The sequence below is a fragment of the Parus major genome, chromosome 4 (genome assembly GCF_001522545.3).
Source record: "Parus major isolate Abel chromosome 4, Parus_major1.1, whole genome shotgun sequence".
In the NCBI taxonomy this organism is placed as follows: Eukaryota; Metazoa; Chordata; class Aves; order Passeriformes; family Paridae; genus Parus; species Parus major.
In genome coordinates, this window is record NC_031771.1 from 4468028 (window position 1) to 4493117 (window position 25090).

A 25090-nucleotide genomic window follows, 5' to 3' on the forward strand; every position below is an offset into this window, starting at 1 on the left:
ACCTGCCTCAGCCCAGCCCACACAATCCAGCAGGAGTGGGAGCTGCTGCAGAGGCACAAACCCAAGGGAAGAACAAGGGCCAGACAAGACTGCCCTAGGACAGCACTGTTCCTGCTGTTAGCACCCCTGAGGGTGATAAGCACATGCCAGGGCTGAGGTTCAGGGCTGTACCGATCCACAGCTCCACTTCCCACCTCATCAGTATCACAGGTGGAACAGCACTGCAGTCCTTGTCTGAAACTCTTAGGCAAGACTGTTACACTAGCTGTAAAACCACGGAAAAGTAAATCAGGAAAGGTTCAAAAAGTTCTCTACAGAAATGGTAAGTAGTAATTAAAAGGGATTAGATTTACTGGTCATAAGACTTTCATATTAAAATTGGAGTTGGATTTCCAGTGATATGATCTCTCTCTGGCTTACTTTACAAAACCAAATGGAACTCTTAAAGACACCTCACATTCAGGTATGATTTCTGTTTTTCTGCAAATCACTGCAGGAGAGTTCTAAAGGATCTTCAAAATATCAGACTGAAGCTAGGCATTGAATACTGATTTCTAGACAGGCCCAGTCTCTTACTGTATGGTGCTGTATGATTTATCAAGGTAAGTTCATCCTTTCAGGTTTTTTTTTAAGATAGCTAAATAAATGATGAACCCAACACCAGCTTAAAACACAGGCACAGCCTGTAAAATACAAAGATAATGGATTACTTGGCACATCAATTCTGTTTTAAAAAGTCCAAGACCGTTTAATGCAAACAAAGCTGTGTCCGTTTCTATATCCTTAGGAGAGGCAATAAAGCAACACTCCAAAGTGCTCATGGAACATGCAGCTCTAGGTTTAGAGAACAACTATTTCAGTTTATACATGAATCTAAATGTGCTATAAGTGACCTCTGAAGCAACACTTACCTAGATGAAATTCTGTATCAGAACAATGTTATTCACATCCTCACAGCAACAAAAAGCCAAACCCCACGTTGGATTTCAGATCCATTTTGGTCTGCTGGACTATCAGTAACTTTAGGGACCAATTAGACGTTGTGAATTTTTCCTTTTTATACACACATATATATAGGTGGACAGGCAGATGTGTGTCCATATCCATAATGTATTTTATTAGCATAAGAGAGAAAAGCAATTGCTGATCATGCATGAAAATCCAACCAGTGGAAGGTTTCCCTCCTCAAAACCTCAGAGCTGCTTCTCTTTTGTTAGATGGCATGACTCTGACTTTTTAAATTGACTACTCATGTTTGCATGCCTGAGAACTTTCACAACAGGAACCATCGGGTTCCTACTTTTGCACAGCCAAGTATATCAAAGAAAGAAACTTTAATTAGAAAAAAAAAAGCATAGAAATGTTTATGAGTATTTTAATTAGAGATGGAAAGAATCATTCTGCTTATGTGCAGCCTTTCCTGGACAATATTTATTAGTGAACATACCTCCAAGGCTAATTAATTTGAAATCACTAAGAACTGGGCATAGTTAAAGCATCATGCTGCATTCCCAAGCCAGCTAGAGCTAGCCAATTGCCACAGGAGAACTAAGAAAGTACAAGGAGAATTTTTGCTATGTGAACAAAAAGCAGCACTGAACAGCTTCACCTCTGTAGCAAGGACATTCAGGATGAGTTTCATGCCCTTTATAAAAGTCAAGTCCTTTCTAGGATGGTAGTTTTGAAGGTCAATAGCAAAACTAACTGTTACTTCACAAATACCACATCAGGTCACAATGTTCCCAATCTGAGTCTCTCTTTCATGAATACTTTTGCTGCTACAATAGCTGGGATGCTCCAAGCAGACCCCAGAACCTTCAAACATTAATAATATTTGTATGTGACATACAACCACCCTCCTCTCTTTTATTAGCACAGCTGAATGTCACAGCTGTGTGGAACTGAGATATGGCAGTGTGCAGCTTTGGCCTGGGGTACAGTTAGTTTTCCTCACAGTGCCTGGAATGGGGCTGTGTTTTGGATATGTGCTGAGCACAAGGATGATAACACAGAGATGTTTCTGTCCTTGCTGAGCAGGGCTCACCCAGGGCCAAGGCCTTTCCAGCCTTCCACACTGGGAGGAGACTGAGGAACTGACCCCAACTGAGCACAGGGATACCCCAGACCTACGGCCTCATGGTGAGTATGTAAAATGGGGGGAAGAACAAGGAATGGGGACACTTGCAGTGATGATGTTTGTCTTCCCAAGGTACCACTATTGTGTTGGGGCCCTGCTCTCCTGGGGATGGCTGAACACCTGGGTGCCCATGGGAAGTGTGAACTAATTCCTTGATTTGATTTATTGGCATGTGTGGCTTTTGCTTTCCCTATTAATCTTTGTCTCAAGGCATAAGTGTTCCAGCTTTTTCTCTTCCCATTCTCTCCCTGATCCCACTGGTGGGGGAGTGAACTGCCTGGGCTTAGACCATGACATGAGGAAAGCAATCCTGTGAAGGACACAGACCTCCTCTGCTGAGGAGATGATCTGTGTCTCTACTTAGCATGCACACAGCTTCCATGTAATAACACACTTCACATGGTGGCATCCAAAATACAACATTGCATAATATGCATAGATAAATAAAATATGCAAGAAGAACTCCAGTTTAAAAAGCAAAATGCAAACCTTTGCTCTGGAACTTACTCAACACCAGTGTGTTCTGACTCTCTGAAATTTTCAAGTGACAGATCAATAGCCCAAGTGATTTTTAACTTGAGTGTCATTTTTGTTAGCTAAACAAATGATCAATATTACTGGCCAGTCAATTAAACGAATTTAACTATTACTTTTTATTTCCCTTTTATATGTGCTCTTGCTTACATTAAATTTTTCTTCTGCCATTACAATTCTGAAGGACAGTCAGAATGTTGTAATTAGTCTCTGACTTAGCAGAAACTAATTACAACATCCTCACAAAGGCTTTTTCTCCGTCTTAGTTTCAAATTTGTATAAAATCAGTCAGGAACTCTGATTACAATATAAGATTATATAAATGTCATATTTTCAAATCACTGTTTTCATCTCTATCAGAATTACATCCTTACCATAATAACAGTGGTGCAGGGACCAACATACCAACAGAAGTATTTTAAAATAAAGGGTACATTTTAGGACTATTTTTCAATGTACACTAAAAACCAAACAACAGAAGAAAGTAAATGAGAAAATTTGCTTCAGTTAGAAGCAGCTCTGCTGCAAAAGCCATTGCTAAACCTGCCTCTGAATGCTCATTCTATTTACAGAGTGCAGTTAAGGCTAACAAAGTTCAGGCTAACAAAAAACTTTCTCCTTGATGATGAAGTCTTGGGAAGCAATCCAATTCCAAATGATTTACTACCAAGTGCAGACTAGCACAGGGCATACTCCATAAAGAAAGCCTCATCTAAAACAGGATTTATGCACCTCTAAATTAGGCATTGTGAAACCAAGCTTACAGGCACTGACCTCCAGAGTGGTGTGACACTTTCTGGGTGAAGCACCTGCAGATGCTTGGGAGTTCTGGGCTCTCCACACCGTGAATGGCAGAGTATGGCACCTCAGAGGAGCTTAGCAAAACCCCCAAACATTAACCTGCCACTAATTAGCTAAAAAAAATTAAAATAAAACCGCTTTGACAGAGCAACAAAGATTGCTTTGCTCCAAGCAGACTCAAAACTACGAGCCCAAAGTCTTAGTTCTCTCCTAAATGAGAGCACCAACAAGGATGCACTGGAAATGGTTTTATTTTAAAGCCTGGAAAATGTATGTTTAGGCTCACACCAGCACACTATACAGCGACATGTATTAAGGAACATCACATATACAGGGCTTCTACTCCCACCACGTTTTAAAACAAACACAACAACTCAAAGATGTTGACAAAATCATTCCCTGCTAGATTTTGGACATCCAGACACAAGAACACAAAATAATCCATACAGACAGCAGGACAGAAGTGTCAACAGCAGCTCTTACAGAACCTGTTCTTCAACAATTTCCTTAAAAGCATTTAAGATAATGCTAGCATTATGGACAATTTTACTGTCCAACTCTGCTCTTGTGGAGGGATGCCATGACAGAGAGATGTCCTGATTTCTGTCAAGTCAGCCAGCATGCAGATAAGCATGACCTAGTTGATATAATGTAACCCTTTTGAGGGAAGAACCCTTCAACAGAATCCCTTGTTAAAAGCTCTTAAATTAGCCAAGCTTTATGCAGTAACAGCCTCTTGTGAAAAAGTAACCAAATAAAAGTCAGAAATGAAAGGGTAAAACCCAAATGATGGCTTTTTACAGTGGCTAGGTATTATTAGCAAGCACCTCTCTTCATAGCCAGCCTATTAATGCATTCCTAATACAAAGGAGCTCTCAGCAGGATGTTCAGTCGGAATAATTTCATCTTGCAGACTAAACATTCTTCATTCTCCTCAAATCAAAGCTCTGCACAAGCACAGAAGTGCTAATGCATGTGTGTGTCTATCAAAACATCAGCTTCAAACTACAGCCACAGCCTGTCTGCCCTGCTCACTAGCTGTAAATCAGGGACAACAGAACCTGGGTCCCCACGGAGTCCAAAGCAGATTGGAGGAGCATGAGGACTTCCCTAAAACAAAAACTCCACCGGCAACATTGGATCACGTTTTTAGTTATCCACCTCACTTGATTTTTAGCTGCTGCCAACCTTATATCTCCAGCTAGGAACCTGTACTATCATTGCTGTAAAAATCACAGCTTTCCAAACAGCTCAGCCACACTGGGCCTCATCAAATTTCACTATTCTGAAAAGGTAAAATGGTTTTTAGCTCGTGAACACCTGCATTTCTGAGAATCAATTCCATTCTCTTAACTAGTTAATGAACTGAGGAGAAAATGGAAGCAAAATATTAGATTCCCACCAATAGATAGCTCTAAAAACCAAAAAATTTAAATAAATTGGAAAGAACACGGTAGAGAACAATGACACAAAACTACTAAGGAGCAAAGAAGGTAGCAATTTAGATATTTAAATATATAAAGATAGAGATGACTATTAGAATTGTTTATATTGGATTTTACAACATGAAATACTCTTTTAACTAACTTTAACTTTTGATAGCAAGTAGCATTAATGCTAAATCAAGATCACATGGTTTATTTAGGCTCTGGAAACATTAATCCATCTCCAAAACAAATTCATGTAGGGCTTGGTCTAGCATGATAACTCTGAGAGCTCGTTTATTTTTACAGACTGTTGCTAAAGCACTGGTGGACTAAAAATAAGTTCTGTCAAACAATGATACTGTACTCTCCATCTATAACAAACAAATACTTTCCATAGATCATCCAAATCAGGAGCGTGGAAATGAACTGTTATGTTTGAGAAATAATAAATACAGACCTGGAAAGATAAAATTGTGAAATTTGTAGTGCATTTAAGACATTGGCAGAGGAGGGAAGGCATGAATGTTTTGACAGCCTTTGTTTCCAATGATAAGCAGTGCACAGGCAAAGTTCACTGGTTTATGATTTTCTAGATTGGCTGCAGGTTTTTTGTAGCAAGCTCTAAAAGACTGTGTGCCCTCCATGGATTTTCCCCCACTGACTTGTAGCTTGAGGGCTTTTCTGACTAAATCCCTTTCACTTGCCCTTCTGAGTCTCAGTGCCTGCAAGCCAAGTGCTGCTGCCTCACCTGTCCCTGGGGTATCAAACACAACCCTAAAACCGTCTTCACCCACTGGTCTCCACTTATGCCTTTAATTTGCTCTCGTGTAATTTAACATTTCTGAAGTAAAGCCTCATTTGTGACCTTCTCCTCAGTGTGATCAGCTACTAGCTCAATTTTAATTCTGGCTTCTCTACAACACTTTCATTGTGCAGCTTTACCAGGATACATTTTTCATTTTTTTCTTTCTCACTGAAGGGGCAAACCCTGTTTGTTTGGGGGTTCACTTGAAACACATTCCACTCATTCAAAGACATGCATGAGATCCTTTTATTTACCATCCTTATCTACCAGTGTTATGATTTCAATTTCCATTCTTATTTTCTCCTACAGAGGTAATTCATATCCTATTCTTTACTAGAAATGGAGATATCTGGTGTAAACCTCTTCAAAAGACATCCCTGTTCAATTTTTTGACAATTTTTTGTTCCTGACAACTTTTTCTCAAATGTTAGATAAAATAAATTTTAAAAAAAAATTAAACCTGACTTTGCCTGTTAATATTCCCACTTCACTTTTGGAGGCAGGACAACAGTCCCCTCCGTGTAGACATTCCACTTGGCCAAAAAGAACCCACAGTGAATAATGAACTTAAATCTGCCTTTCGGACTTTCTGAAATCCCAAATTACCTTTTCCCCTTTGGAAAACTTTCCAGCTGAAAAGAAGTTTCTCTGAAGTGAGAACACTGTGAAGTCACCAGATCTAAACCTTATAGTTGAAAGCTTCCAGAATCTTTTATCTCCATCTCTTCTTGTATCCTCAGTCAAAGGAAGCAAATACCCAGAACTCAATTTCCAGTTGAGTTACTGCCCCCATGAAGGCAAATGAAAGTTTATTTTCTAAAAAAAATATATCCATTACATTTCCAATTCATCCACCCACAGGGTGACTGTGTTCAATTAAGAAAGAGTAGTCTCTACAACTGGGCTCTCCCTTTCTATACATACCTAATTCTGCCACTGCCAGAAAATTCAGCTATTTCTCTTCTTTCTTAGCTAATTTTTTCTGCAGTTATTATGGATAACATGCTGTTTATCAAGAAATAGAGAAATTAGACAGATTTTCACTTTAATAACCCAATAGCAGGTGATGAGCATCACCTGTAGACACTGTTAAAAGGCACTGTCTCTAAAATTGAGTGGCTATTCTGAAACAAAGAACTTGCTGTGCCTTGCAGTCACCACTTTCAGGCAGAACACACCATACTAGGAAGTTCAGAAACACATATAAGCCCCTGAATGTATTTTACCTCTATAAAAAGCCCAGTTCTTTCAAATTAAGTGGCTTTTCAAAATTAAAGGACCTATAAATCCCATATGGAAGACCATTTTTATTAGGAAATCTTAAGAGTATGATCTTATTTTGGCAGCAGAAGTGAAGACAAAGGGCACAGGCAAGCCATGGAAAAACTGCCTCAGCTAAGACTGCCCAGCTCTTCCCACTCTAACACTATCTCCTTAGTTCTTACAATTTTACCAAGCTATAATTGTTCTGACTAAAATTTTCCACGCTGGGCTTTTGCCAATTTTGAAAGTCATTTTTCAGGCTTCTCCAAAAGAGAGGCTAGAGAAAAACACATTGCTCTTTACAGATTAATGAGCCCCACTGACCTTTCCAACAGCTCGAGAGTGCAAACACTTCACAACGGGTGGGTCACCAAGAACATCTTCTTGCCAACCCCAGGAAAACCCCCCTGAACTTGGCCGAACCCAAATGTTTGGACATACTGCAAATTTATGTAGAGGAGATTTAGATTTTAGCAACTCATTGATCACCCTGTCCAAACACAATGCTAGAGACAAGGAAGCCATGTGTGGGAAACATAAAGGACTAGAGGCAAACTCTGAGTGCAAGATGCACAGATGCCAACGTGAAAGTGGATTTTGGAAGTGCCACCTGGGCACAGAAACTGGGATCAAGGGTGGTAAAGAGCAAAGGTTGGCTGATAAAGTGAAGGGGTGGAGAAGCAATAGCAGGAGTTTCATCCAGGAGAAAATGCAGGGGGGCAACAAGCCAACTGTGCACATTTCCCTCAAGAACTGGAAGGAAACCCGAAGTTGCTGTCTAGCAGACAAATGGTGAGACTCTGTATCTGCAGAGCCATCAGCAATACATCCTGTTTCCCTGCGGACCACAGAAAAGATAACTACAATCTACTCTGCTAAAACAATACTCTCATTTCAAACTACAGGGGTCTGCTGGGTTGGAAGTTATCCATCCTGATAAAGAGCAACATCTGCTTTTTTCCAACATATATTTAAAAAAAATATATACTAAGAATTTATAAGCAATAAAACAAAGTTCAAGAAAAATAAGACTGCAAAACCAAGCACTGAATGTCTTAGCAATTTTAATTAGGCTTTCCTCTGTGGACAGTTTATGAGGAGTTTTTGAAGACACAATCACATACTACAACTTTGATGAAATCCCTGCTTCTTTCCCATGACACAGCACTCTGGAGTAAATCAATGTAGGACATGAAAAGGAAATGCATTCTGCAGACCTCGCAGAATTTAGAAGCTGAAGAATTTAGAAGCAATGGAGGACACAGCAGATGAAGACCAAGCAAGATAATCCCTCAGATGATATAGCTAAATGCTGCACTTGAAAAAATGGATTTATCCCTGCCACTGATACAATCCTCTGGGGGTGCCAGGAAACCTGGGTACTTGTTTTAAAAGCAGAGAATACTGCAAAAAAATCTGCAGAAGAACTAGGGATATGTTTTGAATATGGAGGGTCACTAGAGATGGTTATGTCAGCAAAGGTTAGCGCCTTCAAACGACAGCCAAAAATGGTTGGTTACATTTGTCTTCTTTCTGTGACTCAGCTCATCCATGTAGAAAACCCACTTATCGTCTTGGTCTGTTGTGTAATTAAATTATTTTGTAAAGACCTCAGTGGAAGAATGTCTTTTTTCAAATCTAACTCTCCACATATTAAAATTAACTTCATACAGTTTGTGGTCATCCTCTTTTAATACTTTTGCCTAAAACTACAGAGATCCAGCAGAGTAAGCAACTGACAAAGCTGGCATTAACTAGAGGCACTTGGGAAAACACCAGAAATCCAGGGGAGTCATCACTCCTGTTCCTTTTCCAAATGACAACTTTTGTCCTTTGCAGTTACACCATGACCCAAGCACACCTCAGTCTTCAGCCCGAGATAAAACACCATCCATCCCTGCTAACCCAATCACAGAAGAACAAGTCTGCAGTAATTAGGAGCCAGAAGCCCAGAGGAGCGATACTCAGAACGCCCTACCTCGTTTGGTGGAACAGCAGCGAAGGGCTGGATGACAGCTGCCAGGGGGATGCGGGCCTGCTTGGCCATGTCTGAGGTCACTGGGAAGCAGTAGGTCGTACAGCGGATGTAACGGGGGCTGGCGTGGCCTGCAAAACACAACAGAGCACCATCAAAGTTTGGCAGAAGGAACCTGCCCTCCCCAGCACAGAGCAGGAAAATCACAACACAAAGCAACAAGTGCTGCACTAAATACGTGCTTGCTTTTCCTCCCATGCAGGCTTCTGCCCATCTTTCCCTTTATATCCCAGCCCACTGCTCCTCCCTCTGGTTAAATCTTTTCTCCCTGAGTTTAAAGCAGAGATTCAAACGTAACAAGAATAAGCCAACAATTACTTGCAAGAAGAATCTCAGTAGAGATTACTTTGAAACAGCCCAGATCTAGGATCCTGGAAGAAAATATGGATGATATCCCAGTGGACACACCAACACTGTACATAAAGGAAAGAGGCAGACTGATCCCTACTGTTAAGACTGCTCTAATGAGCTAGCTCTGATTCAGAAAACATTCTTTACCTTAACATCACCATGCTCACCTGTATTGCAAAATACAGGGTGCAGAAGTCACCACCACATCTCCAAGAGGATACTCAGCTCAGGTCCCTCCAAGAGAAATTACTGAGTGCTGCAGACAAGAGCACTGAAAGGAGCTCAGGAATCAGCTTCCTGATGCTCTCCTTGTAACCAACAAACTGCAGCTCTGCTCAGTTTCTTGCAAGGAATTTCTTGGATCATCAGAACAGCATTATCCCATTCTCAGACAATGCCAAAAAATCTTGGTGTGTTTTTTTTATACACTTAGTACATTTTATATAGTTTATCTCAGCATTGATAAATTACTGCTGGGCTGAATAATACCATCAGTTTAACCTGTATTAAAATTTTGAGCCTGCTGTCAAGAGCAGCATGTGGAAGACTGTACTTCCAGGCTCCAGGCAGAAGCAAAGGCAGATAAATTTCTCCTTTGGCTAGCCTACATCAACTAGACAGCTTGCACACTGCCCTATCATTTGAATAGAAATGAATATCTTAAAAGATACAGTGCTAGTCTAGTCTTAACTGCTTCTTCTAATGTCCATCTTTTAAACTTCCAGAATAACCCAAAAAGGATTTTCAACTTGAAATGTAACACCTTCAAAAATTTTAAGTTAAAAAGGAAAGCTGTCTCAACTACTCATATTCTTTGAAAGGGCAGGAAGAGTAGAGAAGGTGTTAAGCCAAGGTGTAAAAATTCAACTCCCGCTTCCCTCCTCCACCCATTTTTTTTTTCTGTTCAAAGGAAGTCTGCAATTTCCTGTCCAATTTAGAGCAAATACCATCATTTTCAGATGACAAATTTGGGAATTCAGTCTTTGTTTTAATTAATTATATTCAATTTCCCCTAGAAAGACTCCCAAAGCAGTAACAAGGACACCTACCTTGGTCCTGGATCACACAGTTGGTGGTGACGAGGGGAGGAACCTGTCCTCTTGTGTTTGTGGCATAGACCTGCCCTCCCCTGGCAGCCTTATCGTTCTCAATTACTTGAATCTGGTGAATAAGAAGCAAGAACAGTATGAGGAAGCAAAGTCATGCATTCAGCTACCCTCATGAACAGGCTAAGATCTACACTAAGTAAGACTCCGGTTGAAGCCTAGTTTATAACAATTTACAATATAATGTGAATGAAATGTTCATGCAGCTGACTTTGCTGCCCAAATTCCTTTCCCATACACTGCTCCCTGTTACTTCTGCAAGATCCCTCACTCATCAGGTTTATGTCTGACACTTTCCAGGATATAACTAAAGTCATACAAAGCAGTATTTTGTTCCACACCAGAAATCAAGTCACTGAGAGGATACCATCATTCCTCCTCTTCCCTCAGCAACCTGGTTTAGAGTGCAGCCAAACAGCTGTGGGAGGCAAGAGGAACAAGACAGGGAATTTCTGAAACTGGCTTTGCCACTGCCGCTGGTACCTCATGGAACTGTGTCTTTACACTGCACATGAACTTCTAATAATAGCTAGGGAACTTCAGAAGCCTCTGTTGGAAAGCAAACAGAGAAGAAAAACTAAATTAGTTGCATGGAGTCTACTGATCAATGTCCCAGAGGTATTTCCTAACACACTGAAAACAGTCCGGGGCCTGTACCTTTTTTTTTTATCAATAAAGTTTTTTGTACTGCAATTTAAATATACAAGACATTCCTCAGAGAGCTTGTTAGATCTTCTGCTTGATTACTTTTCCCTGCCTCCTTGGCTTGTATACTTATAGCTAACTCTGGCATTAGAAGGAAAAAGGTTTTGCTCTAAAAAGGTCCACTGGCTGAAGAAAGCAAAGCGCTCTGAGACTCAGCTCTGCAAAGGATCAATGTGCCACGGTATTCTGCAGCTAACTGACCTAAATATATCATTGTTCTTGGAAATAATTGGTGACAAAGTCCAGATGCGAGTTTTCATAGATGTTGTCAGGGTACATATCAACCTCTAACATATGTATGAGAAATATAAATCAACAATGGCTACAGATAAGAAGTAAATTTATCTGGCAACACTACTATAATTATATAATGTAAATATAACAACAAAAACACACACGGTCATACTTATTCCTCATTCTGAATTAGCTTTTTGTCCTTCACAGACATTAACCCAGATCATGTTTCTTTTAAACATTCGTTCTGATCCTCTCTGCAAGGCTTAAACAAACCTTTTAACCTATTTTAACATGGCTCTTGTAGTCAAGGCTGTTTATGCTGTGTGCATAATTGAAACAAGACATCAGCCCATGTTTTCATGCCAGACCTCCTTCTCCCCTTGCCCCTTTTTTTAAATTAGACAAGATCATTTTATCCCTCTAATGTAAAAAGCATTGCACTGAAACATCAGGAATGATTGACTTAGGGGCATTTGTTATTTTTAAGACACTTGATTCAAGGGTTTTTTTACACAATGCTTTCCAGTTAAAAATTGCTTTTAACGAGGCAATTGCAGTTGTTACATTAACACCTAAGGGATTATCAACAAGTGCTTTCCCAAACTTACAGGGGGGTTTGCATCAAATTCATCACTGGGTAAAAGAAATCTTTTCTAGAAGGACAAAAGGATACCCTTGCTTTAAGAAGCAAGACTGTTTCATACTAGACAGTGTGAGGCTTTTGCAAAATGTTTTTCCTGTACAGCAAACCTGCCTCAGCAACAAGTGTAAGATTCCTTCACCCAGACTAGCCTGCTATGTGGTGATGAAAACATTTTTTTAAAAGTAGTTCTAGGTTGAAGATGCTTCAAGAATTCTGACTCTCTGAGGACCTTCTGACCTGTTCAGATAATTGCCAGAACCTCTCTAAGTGTGGGCAGCAGAGCACTTTCTCTGTGAGTTTAGCACACTGTTGCTTTTTATTTCCATCAGCTGTTTCCAGTAAAGTTAAATGCTGCCTGTGCCTGACCAGCCCTTTCTTTGCATACCAATTAGACTACTTCATTTCAGCAAGATGGATGCAATCATAACCTTGTTTTCTCTAGGACCATCCTAAGAACAGACACTGTCCCAGCAGTGCATGTTCAACAGCTGAGCCTCTTCAGCCTGCATAAAGCTTAACCATCAGGTATATTCCAGGCTACTGACATCTTTACAAGGCTGCAACAACTGGAAGGATGGCTCAGACAAATAATTCTAGTTGCCTGAGAAACTCTTGAAATCAAAAGGCAAAGTGGCTTTTGAGAGTTTCTCAGCTTCTCAGCATTGCCAGGACTGCACTTCCAGAGTTCCTGTACCTGTACTGGGTACAAATCCTACTCTGAGGAGGTATGTTACTAAGTTCAAGCCTTCAAACTTTTCAGAGTGAAAAGGAAAGGCGATAAGCTGCAGTGAACACAAGCAGTTCTTCAGTACTGGTCACTGTCTCACTAATAATCCTGTCAAGAATTCCCAGTGAACTATTCCCTGTACAGTATTTGGGACATACTCATGTATGAGTGTCCCATGCTAGATAAAGTTAAAAAGCATCTTCAGTACTCAAACTAATTTCATGCACTAATTGATCCAAAACTGACACCACAAGAGTACAAAATTGCAATAATTAGAAACTGCAAGAACTAGAATATATGTTGAGAACCAAGCCATGGAAGTGCCAATGTATGTTATGAAAAACCTCACCAGCTAAAATGAACACAACATTAGCACTGTCATTCCTTTATCTTAAATGCAGCAGAAAGTTGTATTTATAAAAAACTAGAGCCATGTTACTTACTGGGCTTGGAATAGAATCAGGATCAAGCTTCTTCTGTGGTGGGCCTGCGAGCTGTGCTGGACCACTGGGAAAAGCACCAGGATACGACAGCTGAGGTGCTGCCATCTGAGGACCATAGTTTGCTGGAGAGTTACAAATGACAATTCATTTCAAGTATTTAAGTTCCATTATGAATGCTTAGCATCAACGTCTGCCATGCAATTCTTACTCAGCTAAGTGCAACGCCTCCTTCCCCTCTGTTTTCAGCAACTAAAATAAATGTATTTCTGTGGCTCAGTTTGGCTTTAGTTTGTGTTTTTAAAAAGTAAGAACAACACTAGATGTGACAAATTTTTCCTCCAAAGTTTTCAGGCTTGTGTCAAGTAGGATGGTTAGTAGAGATTACTGCAGCTCCTCACTCCAGGTCATTACATCAGTCTGAATCTGTTCAATAACATCAGTCAATGCAAACTGATATCATTAGCTGGCTTTTTGTATTCAGTTACAATCCATTATTGCTATAGCAACACATTTTGGAAAGCTGCTTATGACAGCTTACTACAAGACAGAAAGCAGCCTATACCGTTACAGAGAGTAAGAAAAGCCTCTTCCTGTAGTATCTTGTGCCTTCACCAGTTACTAACCACTAATTCTGTTTCTGATCCAAATTAATCTCCTTTTTCTTGTTACAGTCTCGACAGAGTGCTAAACTTGTGAGCAAAAGCAAAGCCTGTCTCAAGTGTACTGCCTGCCAATGCTCATCTTTTCCTTCTACTGAAAGGGAATTCCTATTCCATTTCTCCCAGTCAGCTGAAGATTGAGCCATGAACGGACACAGCTCCACCAGTGATTGTGCCCACACACTTTGTTTTCAATCACATAACAAACATCCTTCCCTACCTTGCTGAGGATGATATCCAGGCCCTGGAGGCTGTCCTGGAAGGTGTTGCAAGTTAGGATTTGGAGGGACAGGGCCAGGAATTCCACCCTGCCTGGCCACAGGAGGCAATGCTGGCTGAGCACAAAGGCCATTAACACTATTTGCTGGTGGAGGAGGCAGCTGTGGTGCAGGTGGCAAACCCATCTGCTGCTGGGCTGGGGGCAGCACTTGCGGGCCCTGGAATGCTGCCCGATGCCCAGGAGACACGGAGGAGCTCGGAGCAGTGCCAGGACCTGTGTGAGAAACTGTATCAGCTGAGTGAGAAATGATAACCTACCAAACCTGTGCCAAAGGTGCCCTGGTTCTGTTCAATACATTTCCATGACAGATAGGCAATAGTGGATCCTATACTGACAGCACTGCCTTATGGGACTCTATGTGTCTGATCACATGACAAATCATGGTTTAAGTCTCAGTTGTTTCAATCATTTTATTTCTTTTGGCTCTATCTGCAATAAAACCCTGCAGCTGGGGTCAATGGAGAAAGAGAGAGAAGCCAGAGTTTGACAGTTCTTCGCTAGAGCACACATAGATCACTCTGCTTTCAAAATACTACTTCATTTCAGAATGTGAAACAACATTCTTTTTGCTCAATAATCCATTTCTCTTATGTGGCATGTCTTTGTTAGGCTGCTATTTGTATTTTCCCATTACAGGTTTGATGGAAAATAAATCCAATTGATATTAAAAGGTGAAACATGTGGGAATTATTTTGTACACACTGGCAAGGAATTGTTTCTTGTTTGTAAGATCCAGATTCCAATTAGAATTAAGAGGACCCTGGAAATACAGGTTTTTTGAGACTTACAATCTGTAAACATTTACTACTTTACAAAACCTACATTTTTTGGTCAGATTTTCTCCCAAAGATAAAGTAATTTTAAAGAGAGCTACAGGAATAACCAATATTAGGTTTGAAGCAAAACAAGCATTGTGTGTTCATATACAAACACTGAAATACATCTTCTATCACATATGTTAACTGAAAAAAAAACTTTACATGCAAAATACAAGCCTCTCAGCACATTGTATTTTTCATAATTGCTTTTAAATTGTTCATATAATGTATATTGCAAAATTTAAATGCGTATCAGCTTTTGTGGTTAGAAGTAATTTACATGGAAGCATCACACAATCACACCTTTATGGCCTAGGTTTGAGATGGTATAGCATCAAAATAAATGCAGATAAAGTTAAATTAAAACCCAAAAATGTTTAGACAAAAAAAGAAAATAGCCTTGTAACAAGAGTAACTGTAAAAAGCTGAGAAAAATTAAACCCTGTCTCCATATTATTGCCCATGCCTTGGCCATTTACTGACATGTTCACTAAGTAATTTGAGAAATGACTGATGGGATACCCAAATTTTATGGAAGGCTCGTCAAGCATCAATTCAGAATTAACCCAATACTACTGATTTAAGGAACTGGATGAGATAAAAAAATTCTAAGAACCTAAGCCAATGATGGTGGCCAAAGGTCTCATTTTCTGTTTATACAGAAGTTCAATAATTCATAGTCCTAATTCTTCAACTGAGAAGAAGTCAATCAGATAAACCCAATTACCATAGTTATTTATCTGCATGCTGTTGAGCTGGTCAGCAAGTTGTGCTGTAGAGGAAGCAGGTGCAGTATTTGGGAAGGCTGCTTGGGACTGATGACTGTAGGGAGGATAGGAAGGTCCTGTGTTACCTGGAGGTGGAGGGCCTTGAAACCTAAAGGGAAAGATCAGTGCAGTTACACAAAAAAATGACATCAACCAATCATAATTCTCCAAGATCTCCTACTTCCTCAAGGTGGTGCTGAAACAATTAATTAGGACAAAACCCTAATGAGTATCCCTACATTCTGCTCAGCAAATGTACACTTGTATTAAGATACACAAAGGACAGAGAGATTGCACACTTGTTTAATAAAAACAGGCAGTCCATGTTTGTTTGCACACTTGTTAGAAACAAAGCAGAGTGAGAGTGTGCCATGGCAAAGTGAGAGCAGTAATAACTGTCAGCCTGAAGATTAAGAAACACAAACTTCTGAACATATCTCACAGCACTCCATCCGCTTTCCAAGCTTATAAAGGAAGATGCCCTACCAGGGGTGGGTGAAGATGATTAGGAGAAAAATCTGTGAAGAAAAGGAAGAGAGAAGAGAAATTGTTGAGAAGTTGTCTGTAGCAGAGGAAAAAAAGAAGATGCAGGTAGAAAAAAACTTCATGATTATCAGATGTGGAAAACGTGAATGCAAGAGAAACAACTAAAGAAAAGAAAGCAGTAACACATGCATGGCTTACAAAGGTATTTTCTACCAGACCATTCCACTCTGGCTACGTCCCAGGGACAAGCAACACGAATTTTTCCTGTGACCCCTTGTAAAACTGAGGGTGGACCCAGCTATTTCCAGAGAAGTAGAATTCATTTTACTTGAAATTTTTGTCTAGATACCTCCTGGCCTAGAACAGTGCTTCTGAGCAATTGTGGAAAAAACAAAAAACAAACAAAAAAACAAAAAAACAAAACAAAAAACCACAACCAAAACAGGTGAAGAACAGGAGATGTGCAGCTGTCAGGGCAATGACTGGAAGGTATGAAGGAGAATCACTATTTTACTATGTCTACATCATCTTGAACAACTGATCACCAGCCTTTTTGGGTCCTCCTTCCCACAGTGATAACAAACAGGCTTCCCTATTTTAACATGAAATAACCACACAAAAACTAAGAAGCACAGAAGCAGATTAAGATTAATAACCAACTACAAGAAGAACATTGTTACATGGTGTCAAGTTCACTAAAACTGAAGGAGTTGTGGGTACACAAACTAATTCTGCCACTCCTGGGAGATGTGGAAAATAACTAATATTTGACAGAATTAAATAAAAGAGCTGTATATTGACTCACTTTACCTGCAACACACACACTGTAATAAAGCTTGGCTATCCCCTCATACAACTTTTTTTCCAAGATTTCTTTCTACAGCTTTCACCAGTCCCTGTTTTCTCCCCTTCCCATTCCCGTCTCCTTCAAGAGAGGTAGCAGAGCTCAGAAGTCAGGTATTGATCCTTTCCAGTCACCTCTGTGGCTGCTGTCCTGGTGTACCAGACCCATTCTGGAAACTGTTTGGGCTGAAGTGCTGTGCTCCAGGTGGTGGAGGCCCAACAGGAGCTGGAGATCCAAAAGGCACAGCAGATTTTGACACACCTGCAAAAGATTCAGCACTTTTATGTAAAACCCTGTGAGAAAGAAGAAGATGGACAAGAAATGCAGGTGTGCAGCTCTGCTCTAGAATTAAGAATAACAGCTTTGGGTCACCCTGCTCAAGCAGAGGGGTTGTACCAGAAGTCCCTTCCAATCCAACCTCAGTGATTCTGTTGGAAAGCATAGATTTCTGGTCAGTTATAAAAGTAGATATGAAAAACTAAGAGAGAGTAAAAAGGAAACAAACAGTAGTTTGTAACTTTCCAGAAAAAAAAACCCAAGAGAGACAGTAAGAAAAAGCAAGGAAGAAACAAACACTGACTGCAATTGCCAGTTTGGGGAAGTGATAATTCCCTGTCATCCAGTCATATTTCAAGGTAGAATCAAGAAGTCCCTCTGATTTCAGAGACCAAGGTAAGAATGAAAACTTAAAACAGCTTCTCAAAATAAAAATGAAAAGAGCTTCCAAATGTAGAACCTGCTCTCTTGTGCTGAAAATGGTTCTTAATTCAGATCTAGTATGGTGACCGTGAAGAAACCGTGATTTATGTAAACAGCAGTGCTGAATGAACAGCATTTCAAACTTTATTTCTTGAACTATTTTCCTGTTAAGTTACTCTAACATAAAAAAAACATCTGGTATGAAAACCAGTATTTACCCCAAGTATTCTATTAAGTCAATTACCAGAAGCATTTATATCAGAATTCTGACTATATTCAGCATTTGATTAGGGTAATATAACTCCTGCTGTCTTCGTAAGAAGTTTTAGAGAAACTTTTCTGTTTCCTGTTGCAGTGTCTGTGTAAAACACAAGGTAGAAAGAGATGCAAAACACCATTACAGAAAAGTAGACTCTGAAAATAAATTTTAAGTCAAAATAATACCTGGTTGCGGTGCTGAGTATGAGGAGTTAGGGTCCCCATAATGTCCATAATGAATTGAAGAATTAGGTGGTCCAAAACCTCCTATTCCTGGCTGGGATTGGGAATATGGAGGAGCTGCAACATAACCTTGTTGGCTCATGATGGCAGTTTTCTCATTCCAAGTATTGTGTCCTCTTCAGGAATCTGCAAAAAGGTAAATGACACCTGCTACTCACTCTCTGTGCATTTTAAAAGGCTGTGAATTGTATCCCCCTCCCCAGAAAAGGTAAAAGACACATTTGAAGGCAAAAAATGACAAGAAGTCAGGGGCAAATACTGGTTTTCCTTGGTAGCTTAGCTCCCTCAGCATTCCCACATGCTACATTTAAATGGATTCACCTCTCCCAGGCCCATGGAGAGAACTGTAAGCAATGGATCTGCAGATGGAAAAAACTCTCAAAGCAAAGTCACAAACTATTCCTTTTACTGGGAGAACCTTGACTTTAACTACACTTTTAAAACACACTGTGAATCCTGCTCCCCAAATACCAGCCATCCCAAAGAACACACTGAAATATCAGGAAAGGCACAGTGACCAGAGCAGAAAACCCCCTAGCAAGTCCTTCTCCTGTGCTAGCACACCATATTTTAGAGGAGGTGTGGAATACGACACCATTTTTCCACCAAACCTTTTACAAACCTTCTGCATCAACCCCACTCCAAGCAAGTGGTGGAAGATTCCTTGCTTTTGATGCTGGTGAAACTGAGAATAAAGTACAGGATAGACAGAGTTCCTAATTCTGATTGTCTTCTGCATTACTGGCCCAGGCCTGAGCAGCCTTTTCACTCCAGAACTCCACACTGTGCCAAAATTGAGCACAAGATACTCCAGAGGGGAGAGTTGAGGCAGTATGGCCTTAACAGCACTGTATGTTGCCCTTGCTGTTATCAGACATCTTCTCCCTAAGTTTCACATCTTGGTCCTGTTGTTGTGAAATAAATCAAACAAGCAAACCCCAGAATCTGATAGAAAGCAATTCAGAAGGGTTTTCTAATGATGATATCACTCACAAACTATGTAATTTCTTTTTTGTAGTCAGATTTTGTTTAACAGGATAGAGTAACATTTTAGAAAACTTTCAGGAAAGAGTGTCCTGATAATTACCATCATTTTTAGAAGCAGAAAATCTGAAGAATCTTGCACTGCCAAACCATATGATTATATTTCAGTTTTCAGATATCGTGCCCTTGCCACCAAGAGATCTGAAAAGTTATCCAAGTTGTACGCTCTGCAGCCTTGACAACAAGCTTCCTCTTTTCCACCTGAGAACTTCTATTTTGATAGCAGATTGAATTTAACAGTAACAGAATTTCACTTTCCTGAGGCCCAAATGAAACTGTTACGAGAAATGGTGAGGATCCAACCCCTGAACAAGCATTCACTACTCCTGTAGAGTCCCAAGCATAGAAGCCAGGCATCCCCAAAGAACTACACAACATAAATTAGCATTTCAGCTAGCTTTGAAACAAGCTTTCCCAACCACCTGTACTTCACATTCTTAAGCTCAAGCCATGGAGTCATCTTTAAACATGGAAACTGGATGAAAATAAACCACAAATTGTGCTGCAGAAGCACACACTAAGGCACCTCGAAATTACAGCTCCAAGAACACACAGATAAATTTATGCTGCCCTTGCACATGTCAGTAGAGCAAAGTCATCCCTACCAGAAAGCATTCCTATGCTTCCCAAATTAAACAGATATTTCTGAAGAAATAAACCTCAACAGTTTTACTGATCATCTACATCAGACAAGAAATCACTCAGAGCTGTGTACAGGGCCTGGCCCTCCCCAAGCTCTTCAATGCAGCACAAGATTTCTCAGATGCAGTAGTTAACTATTTCCCAGAGTTAATCCTATGGAGTTTTCTATTTATTAGTTAACAAGGTAAACACAGGGAGAAGAAAGAAAAATGTTTAATCAGAGGCTTGGGTGCTGCCAGCAGTAGCTTCTTCCTTCCCCCACCTCCATCAGAAAAGACGTGGCAGTGAGAGCTTCAGTTGTTCCAAGAGACACTAAATTAACATTAAATTATCTACACATCAGCAATAGACATACATACATATTTTATATCTATATAAAGGAAGGGATTTTCACTTAGAGGCAGCTGCAACAACCAACATCTTAAGCTGCAAGAGCATTCAGAGGAAATTACTTCCTCCACAGCTTACTCACACACACACACACAAAAAAATCTTGCCACGTCAAACTTCCCACAGACAGTATAAACACACAGAGGTTGTGCTGAAGTGAGACAGGACCTCTAAGCACAGACAAAATAATACAAGTTTTAACACAGTTCCAGATTCTATTTAGCACTGAGGATATTTAATCTCTTCTCAGGATGGATGTATATATATACCAATTATCACAAGTGAGTGTTTTAAGGTTGCCTGAAGAATTATGAGCATTTCAGGAATTATACCGTGGGGGAAGGTGTGGATGCACCATGCAGACCACGGTAAGAGTTCATATACAGGGTCAAGAAAACTTTTTTCTCCCTGTCTCAACACTAGTTCACCTTGCACCCCATAACTTGGGGAACACCACCAGCACTGAGGAACAGCTGCAGAATTTAATTGACCTCTATTACAGAATAGGCTGTCACCCTTTTTCAGAGGATCGCAGCATCTATGCAAGGCTCTGGCGTCTCCGTGAAGATGTAAAAGTTAACTGTGCGCAAGCAGAAGGAGGACAGTAGAAACAAAAACAGGCTCGCGTCCTTGGCTCCCTGAAGGAGAAGCATTAACTTTGTATTTCTTCGGAGACACCGCGCTCCCCAAGGCGTCACCCGGGCAGGGTGACCCGGGCTGTCCCTTCCCGTGGAGCGCTGCAGGGTCAATCTCCCAGCCCCTCTCGGGGGCTCGCACACTCACAATGCAATACAGCCACACACCTATTTCAGGGCTCCTTGCCGGTAACACACTGCGAACTAAGCTATGCAAGCAAAACAGAGATTTCCCCCCATTCACTGCCAAGCTTGCAAAGATTTTCCACATCTTTTTACGCATCTAACTTTTCTATTCCCTATCGCCGACGAGAGCCTCGCAACAGGTCCGGCCCCGCGCTCGTAGCCACGGCCCACCCCGCGGCAGTACCTGTGCCTGCCCGGGGCCGCGCTCCGCAGCCCCCGGGCTCCGCGCTGCTGAGGGCGGCCGCAGCCCCGTGCCCGCCCCGCCGCTGCCCGCGCTGTCCCCGCGCTGTCCCCGCGCTGTCCCCTCGGGGCCGCCTCAGCCGGGAGAGCCCGCTGGGACCGTTACCTGCGGCCGCGCGCCCGCCGCCTCACGCGCCCGAGTGCCACGTCTGAGGCGGCCCCGCGTGGGCCGCGCCTGCGCAGTGTGGGCGGCGAGGCCGCGCCCGCGGCCGGGCCGTGCCCTCACGGGCGGGGGCGAAGGGCAGCTCGGGGCGGTCGCCCTGGGATAGTATTTCCTTCTGCGCCGGGGGATGCGTCCCGGTCCAAACACGGAGCAGCCGTACGGAAGGGATACTTTTGTTTCCTCGTTGTGTGCTTGAAAAACAGAATCGCGGAATCAGTTAGGTTGGTAAAGACTCCTGAGGTCATCGAGTCCAACCTATGACCGAACAGCACCACGTCAACTACACCGTGTCCCTCAGTGCCACGTCCAGGCTTTCCTGAAACGCCTCCAGGAATGGTGACTCCACCGCCGCCCCGGGCAGCCCATTCCAATGTCTAATTGTTCATTCTGTGAGAAATTCTTCCTAATGTCCGACCTAAAGCTCCCCAGGGGAGCAGCTTAAGACTGTCACCCTGTCGCCAGCTTGCCTGGTCGAAGATGTATATATGTATATTTACAACTACATTTTACACATATATAAATTGCATATCTGTATGTAAAATTATGCCACCTGAATATCTACAGCGAAATATGATGCAGGTACTTTACCTGTTTGCATAGTCCGGGTTTAATTACTGGCCAAGTGCACTTAAAAATGCTGCCTTGGTTACAGGATAGGTAATGTTTTTGTAATTAACGAAGTAGAAACATGGGAGTAACATGAGAGAGATTGGAAGTAACATGAGGAAGATGTATTTGTAAAGTTACTTTTCTTCCCAATCACAAATAAACACTAATTGTGTTAAAGTAAAAAGAAAGGAAACTGGCTGATGAAATAAAGCTATCACTCAATCACAGAATCATAGAATATCCTGAATTGGAAGGAAGAATCACACCACGACAGCTGTGTAACTCACGTGCAACTGGAATTCAGGCTCCAGAGGCTTTCTTATCCTTGTTCTACAACCTTAAAAAGCTTTTTGAATGTACTAAACAGTTTTACCTAGAGCTATACCTCAGTAATGGCTGTGACCTCAACCCAAACTGTCCAAAGCAGTCATTACTGTATGAAAGAATTCTGAAAAAAACCTCCAGTTCCTTTGAAACAGATGTCAAAATGAAGATACACAGAGGCATGACGTGAAAGACTCACTAGAAACCTCAACAAGCAACACAAAGTAGGCAAGAACAAGGCTTAACCTGTCTTATTCTCGCTACTCAGAACTAGATTCACCATTAAATTATATAAGCTGGTTTTCTACATGTTATCAGAGCCAGTACCATTGGATGTGTCAGGGAAAGTGTAAAACCTTTCAAATCTCTCCCAGCTGTCTAATCAGAATGGAAAATTTCGTCGCTGAGGTGACAAGCATTGGTTAAACTGGATGTGGTTTTGGCTGCAGGGTATCAGTGACTCTTCCATAAGCAGGATGCAAACCAATGCCTTTCATCACTGCTGTGCTGTCGTTCCACCCCTTGCCCCTATCTCTTTTCCTGGTTACACAGACACATTAAAGTTATGCAAACCTCTTCTGAAATAACAGGTTTAAGTCTGGACATTCCCTATTTTGCCAAGGAGACAGGCAGCCACTGTCCCACTGTGCTGCTGTGTCTCGTTCTGAGCTATTAACAGTAAGCAGCTGTGGATAACTCAGCACCGAGGAACCGTGCACTTACTTGGCCACTGAATACTTACTATCAGATTTCTCCTCCCTGAAATCAGCTCCAGTGAAACTGAAACATAAGATCAGCAAGAGATAGCAAGGAGAAGCCATGGCATTGGCAGATCTTCACTTAATTCAGGCCCACTCTGGAAATGGGTCAAGATCCCTCTTTTTTTTTGAGGATGTTCCTGTTGTCCTTTAGCCTGGCACACTGAGACAAAAGGCATGCAGCATGTCACAGTCTGGATGTTTGGAAGCTACAACTAGGATTTATCTACTGTTTTCACCTATAACATTAAAAGTAATTTAAGGTTTTCAATTTCAGAAATGTGGAAACATCATTAAAGATTAAAGTGTATTATTGGTCTGGAATGTAATTTCACAAAAATGAGAATGCAGGCCTGCTAAACTATTGTAAGTAATTTTATTAAATCATTTCAGTTAAACCATACCATAAAATCTGAGAATCTGACTGGTTTGTTCTCGATTGTTGTCAGCAATGATGACCTTGTAGATTAAATTACCTTTCGTAGCAGAATCAGTTAGGTTGGAAAATTTACCCTGTAGTGGTACCTATGTAATGCTGCTGAAAATGAATGTGATTTCATACATTTCAGACCAAATTTTGAGTAGTACACAGGCTCTATAGAAGGCTAGCTCAAATCTTTCTGAGACCATTATTAAATTTGGTTTTTAGTTATTACTATTTTTCAAATAATTTGAGGTTGGACTGTTCCCAGAAATTACTGCTGGAGGTCTATGAAAGCCCCTGCAGAACAAACTGCAGATCTCCTGTGTCTATCTCATAGCACATCCCATTAAAACAATGTGTGTGTAAACCCAGGAAACCTAAATCCTATCCTAACCTTTTCAGTTACTGGATGTCATTAAAATACAGCCTTGTTACAAGGTGCCAGGAGGAATCAGAACAAACCTTTCTCTAGGGGAAGATATGGGCAATATTTTATACATTCTTTAAAGAAAAGACTATTTCATCACAGGGAATATTTCATAAAACTCCAAGGATCATACATTTTAAAAGGTCGTTCTTTTTGTTGAAACTTTTTCTTCTTTTATTTCATTTGTGTGTCCTGCAGACAAAGCTACAAGTTTGCCTTTGCACATCAGAAGGGTCCTAAGAGCTATTTACATAAAAAAAGATTACTTTGTTTTCTTGTCTTGCCTACATATATTCACTAAAATCTTATTTAATGCTTTGCCTACTGTATATTTAAGGTCTATGAAAAACATCTTACAGCTCAGTGTAAAGTGCTTTACAAGAAAAATGGAAATTATATTTTAAAATATTATTTGATTAAAATGAAAGCAAGGACTTTGGTATTAAAAAAAACAGTCGAAAGGAAGGAATTAAGTTCTTATCCAAAAAATCATGTGTCAGGTTAGAAAATGCTATATGAAGAAAAAGAAAAGATGTATTATTTCAGGAATCAGAACACTACTGTAAGAAGAAACACATCAGTGTTGTGACTCTAGCGACATTTTTAACATAAAAAGGTAAGCACAGTAGAAACCTGAAAGAGGGTACAGCAGAAGTGAATACTGATGTTTTGATTAAACAGTCTCTAAGTCAACTAGAAAATATCATTACAGTGCACCCTTTAAACACTTCCCTATAGGGAATGAAAACAGCCAAGGGTTTTCAGAATACCAGGCTGATATAGGTGTTGTTTTTCAGGGAAAACAATACAGGAATGTTAAAATCCTAGGCATGTATTCATTGCTGTATATTTCAAGTACCCTTTGTTAATAGATACTTCCTACAGGGACTGTCTGCTATCACCCATTTCAGCTCAGGCATGGGGCCACAATAAAGGAAGAATTAATTCCTTACTGGTTTGTTGGTTTGGTTTGTTTTTTC

The 25090-nt window shown here is 40.8% G+C and overlaps 1 protein-coding gene across 3 annotated transcripts in view; it reads right to left on the minus strand.

The window, feature by feature from the left end:
- The window catches only part of SEC24D (SEC24 homolog D, COPII coat complex component), a 41969-nt gene extending 20384 nt beyond the window's left edge, over nucleotides 1-21585 (minus strand). The window contains exons 1-8 of one of the 3 annotated variants that reach the window (XM_015624034.2): nucleotides 21512-21585; nucleotides 18212-18394; nucleotides 17203-17329; nucleotides 15699-15847; nucleotides 14094-14366; nucleotides 13215-13336; nucleotides 10403-10514; nucleotides 8946-9073 (exon numbers count right to left, since the gene is read on the minus strand). In XM_015624034.2, coding sequence (XP_015479520.1) covers nucleotides 8946-9073; nucleotides 10403-10514; nucleotides 13215-13336; nucleotides 14094-14366; nucleotides 15699-15847; nucleotides 17203-17329; nucleotides 18212-18350 — 1050 coding nt within the window. In that variant the 5' untranslated portion in view covers nucleotides 18351-18394; nucleotides 21512-21585. Of the gene's footprint in view, nucleotides 1-8945; nucleotides 9074-10402; nucleotides 10515-13214; nucleotides 13337-14093; nucleotides 14379-15698; nucleotides 15848-17202; nucleotides 17330-18211; nucleotides 18395-21349; nucleotides 21373-21511 lie in introns of those variants that run through there. The other 2 variants (XM_033513854.1, XM_033513855.1) reach the window with 2 other exon arrangements.
- Nucleotides 21586-25090: the final 3505 nt, after the last annotated feature.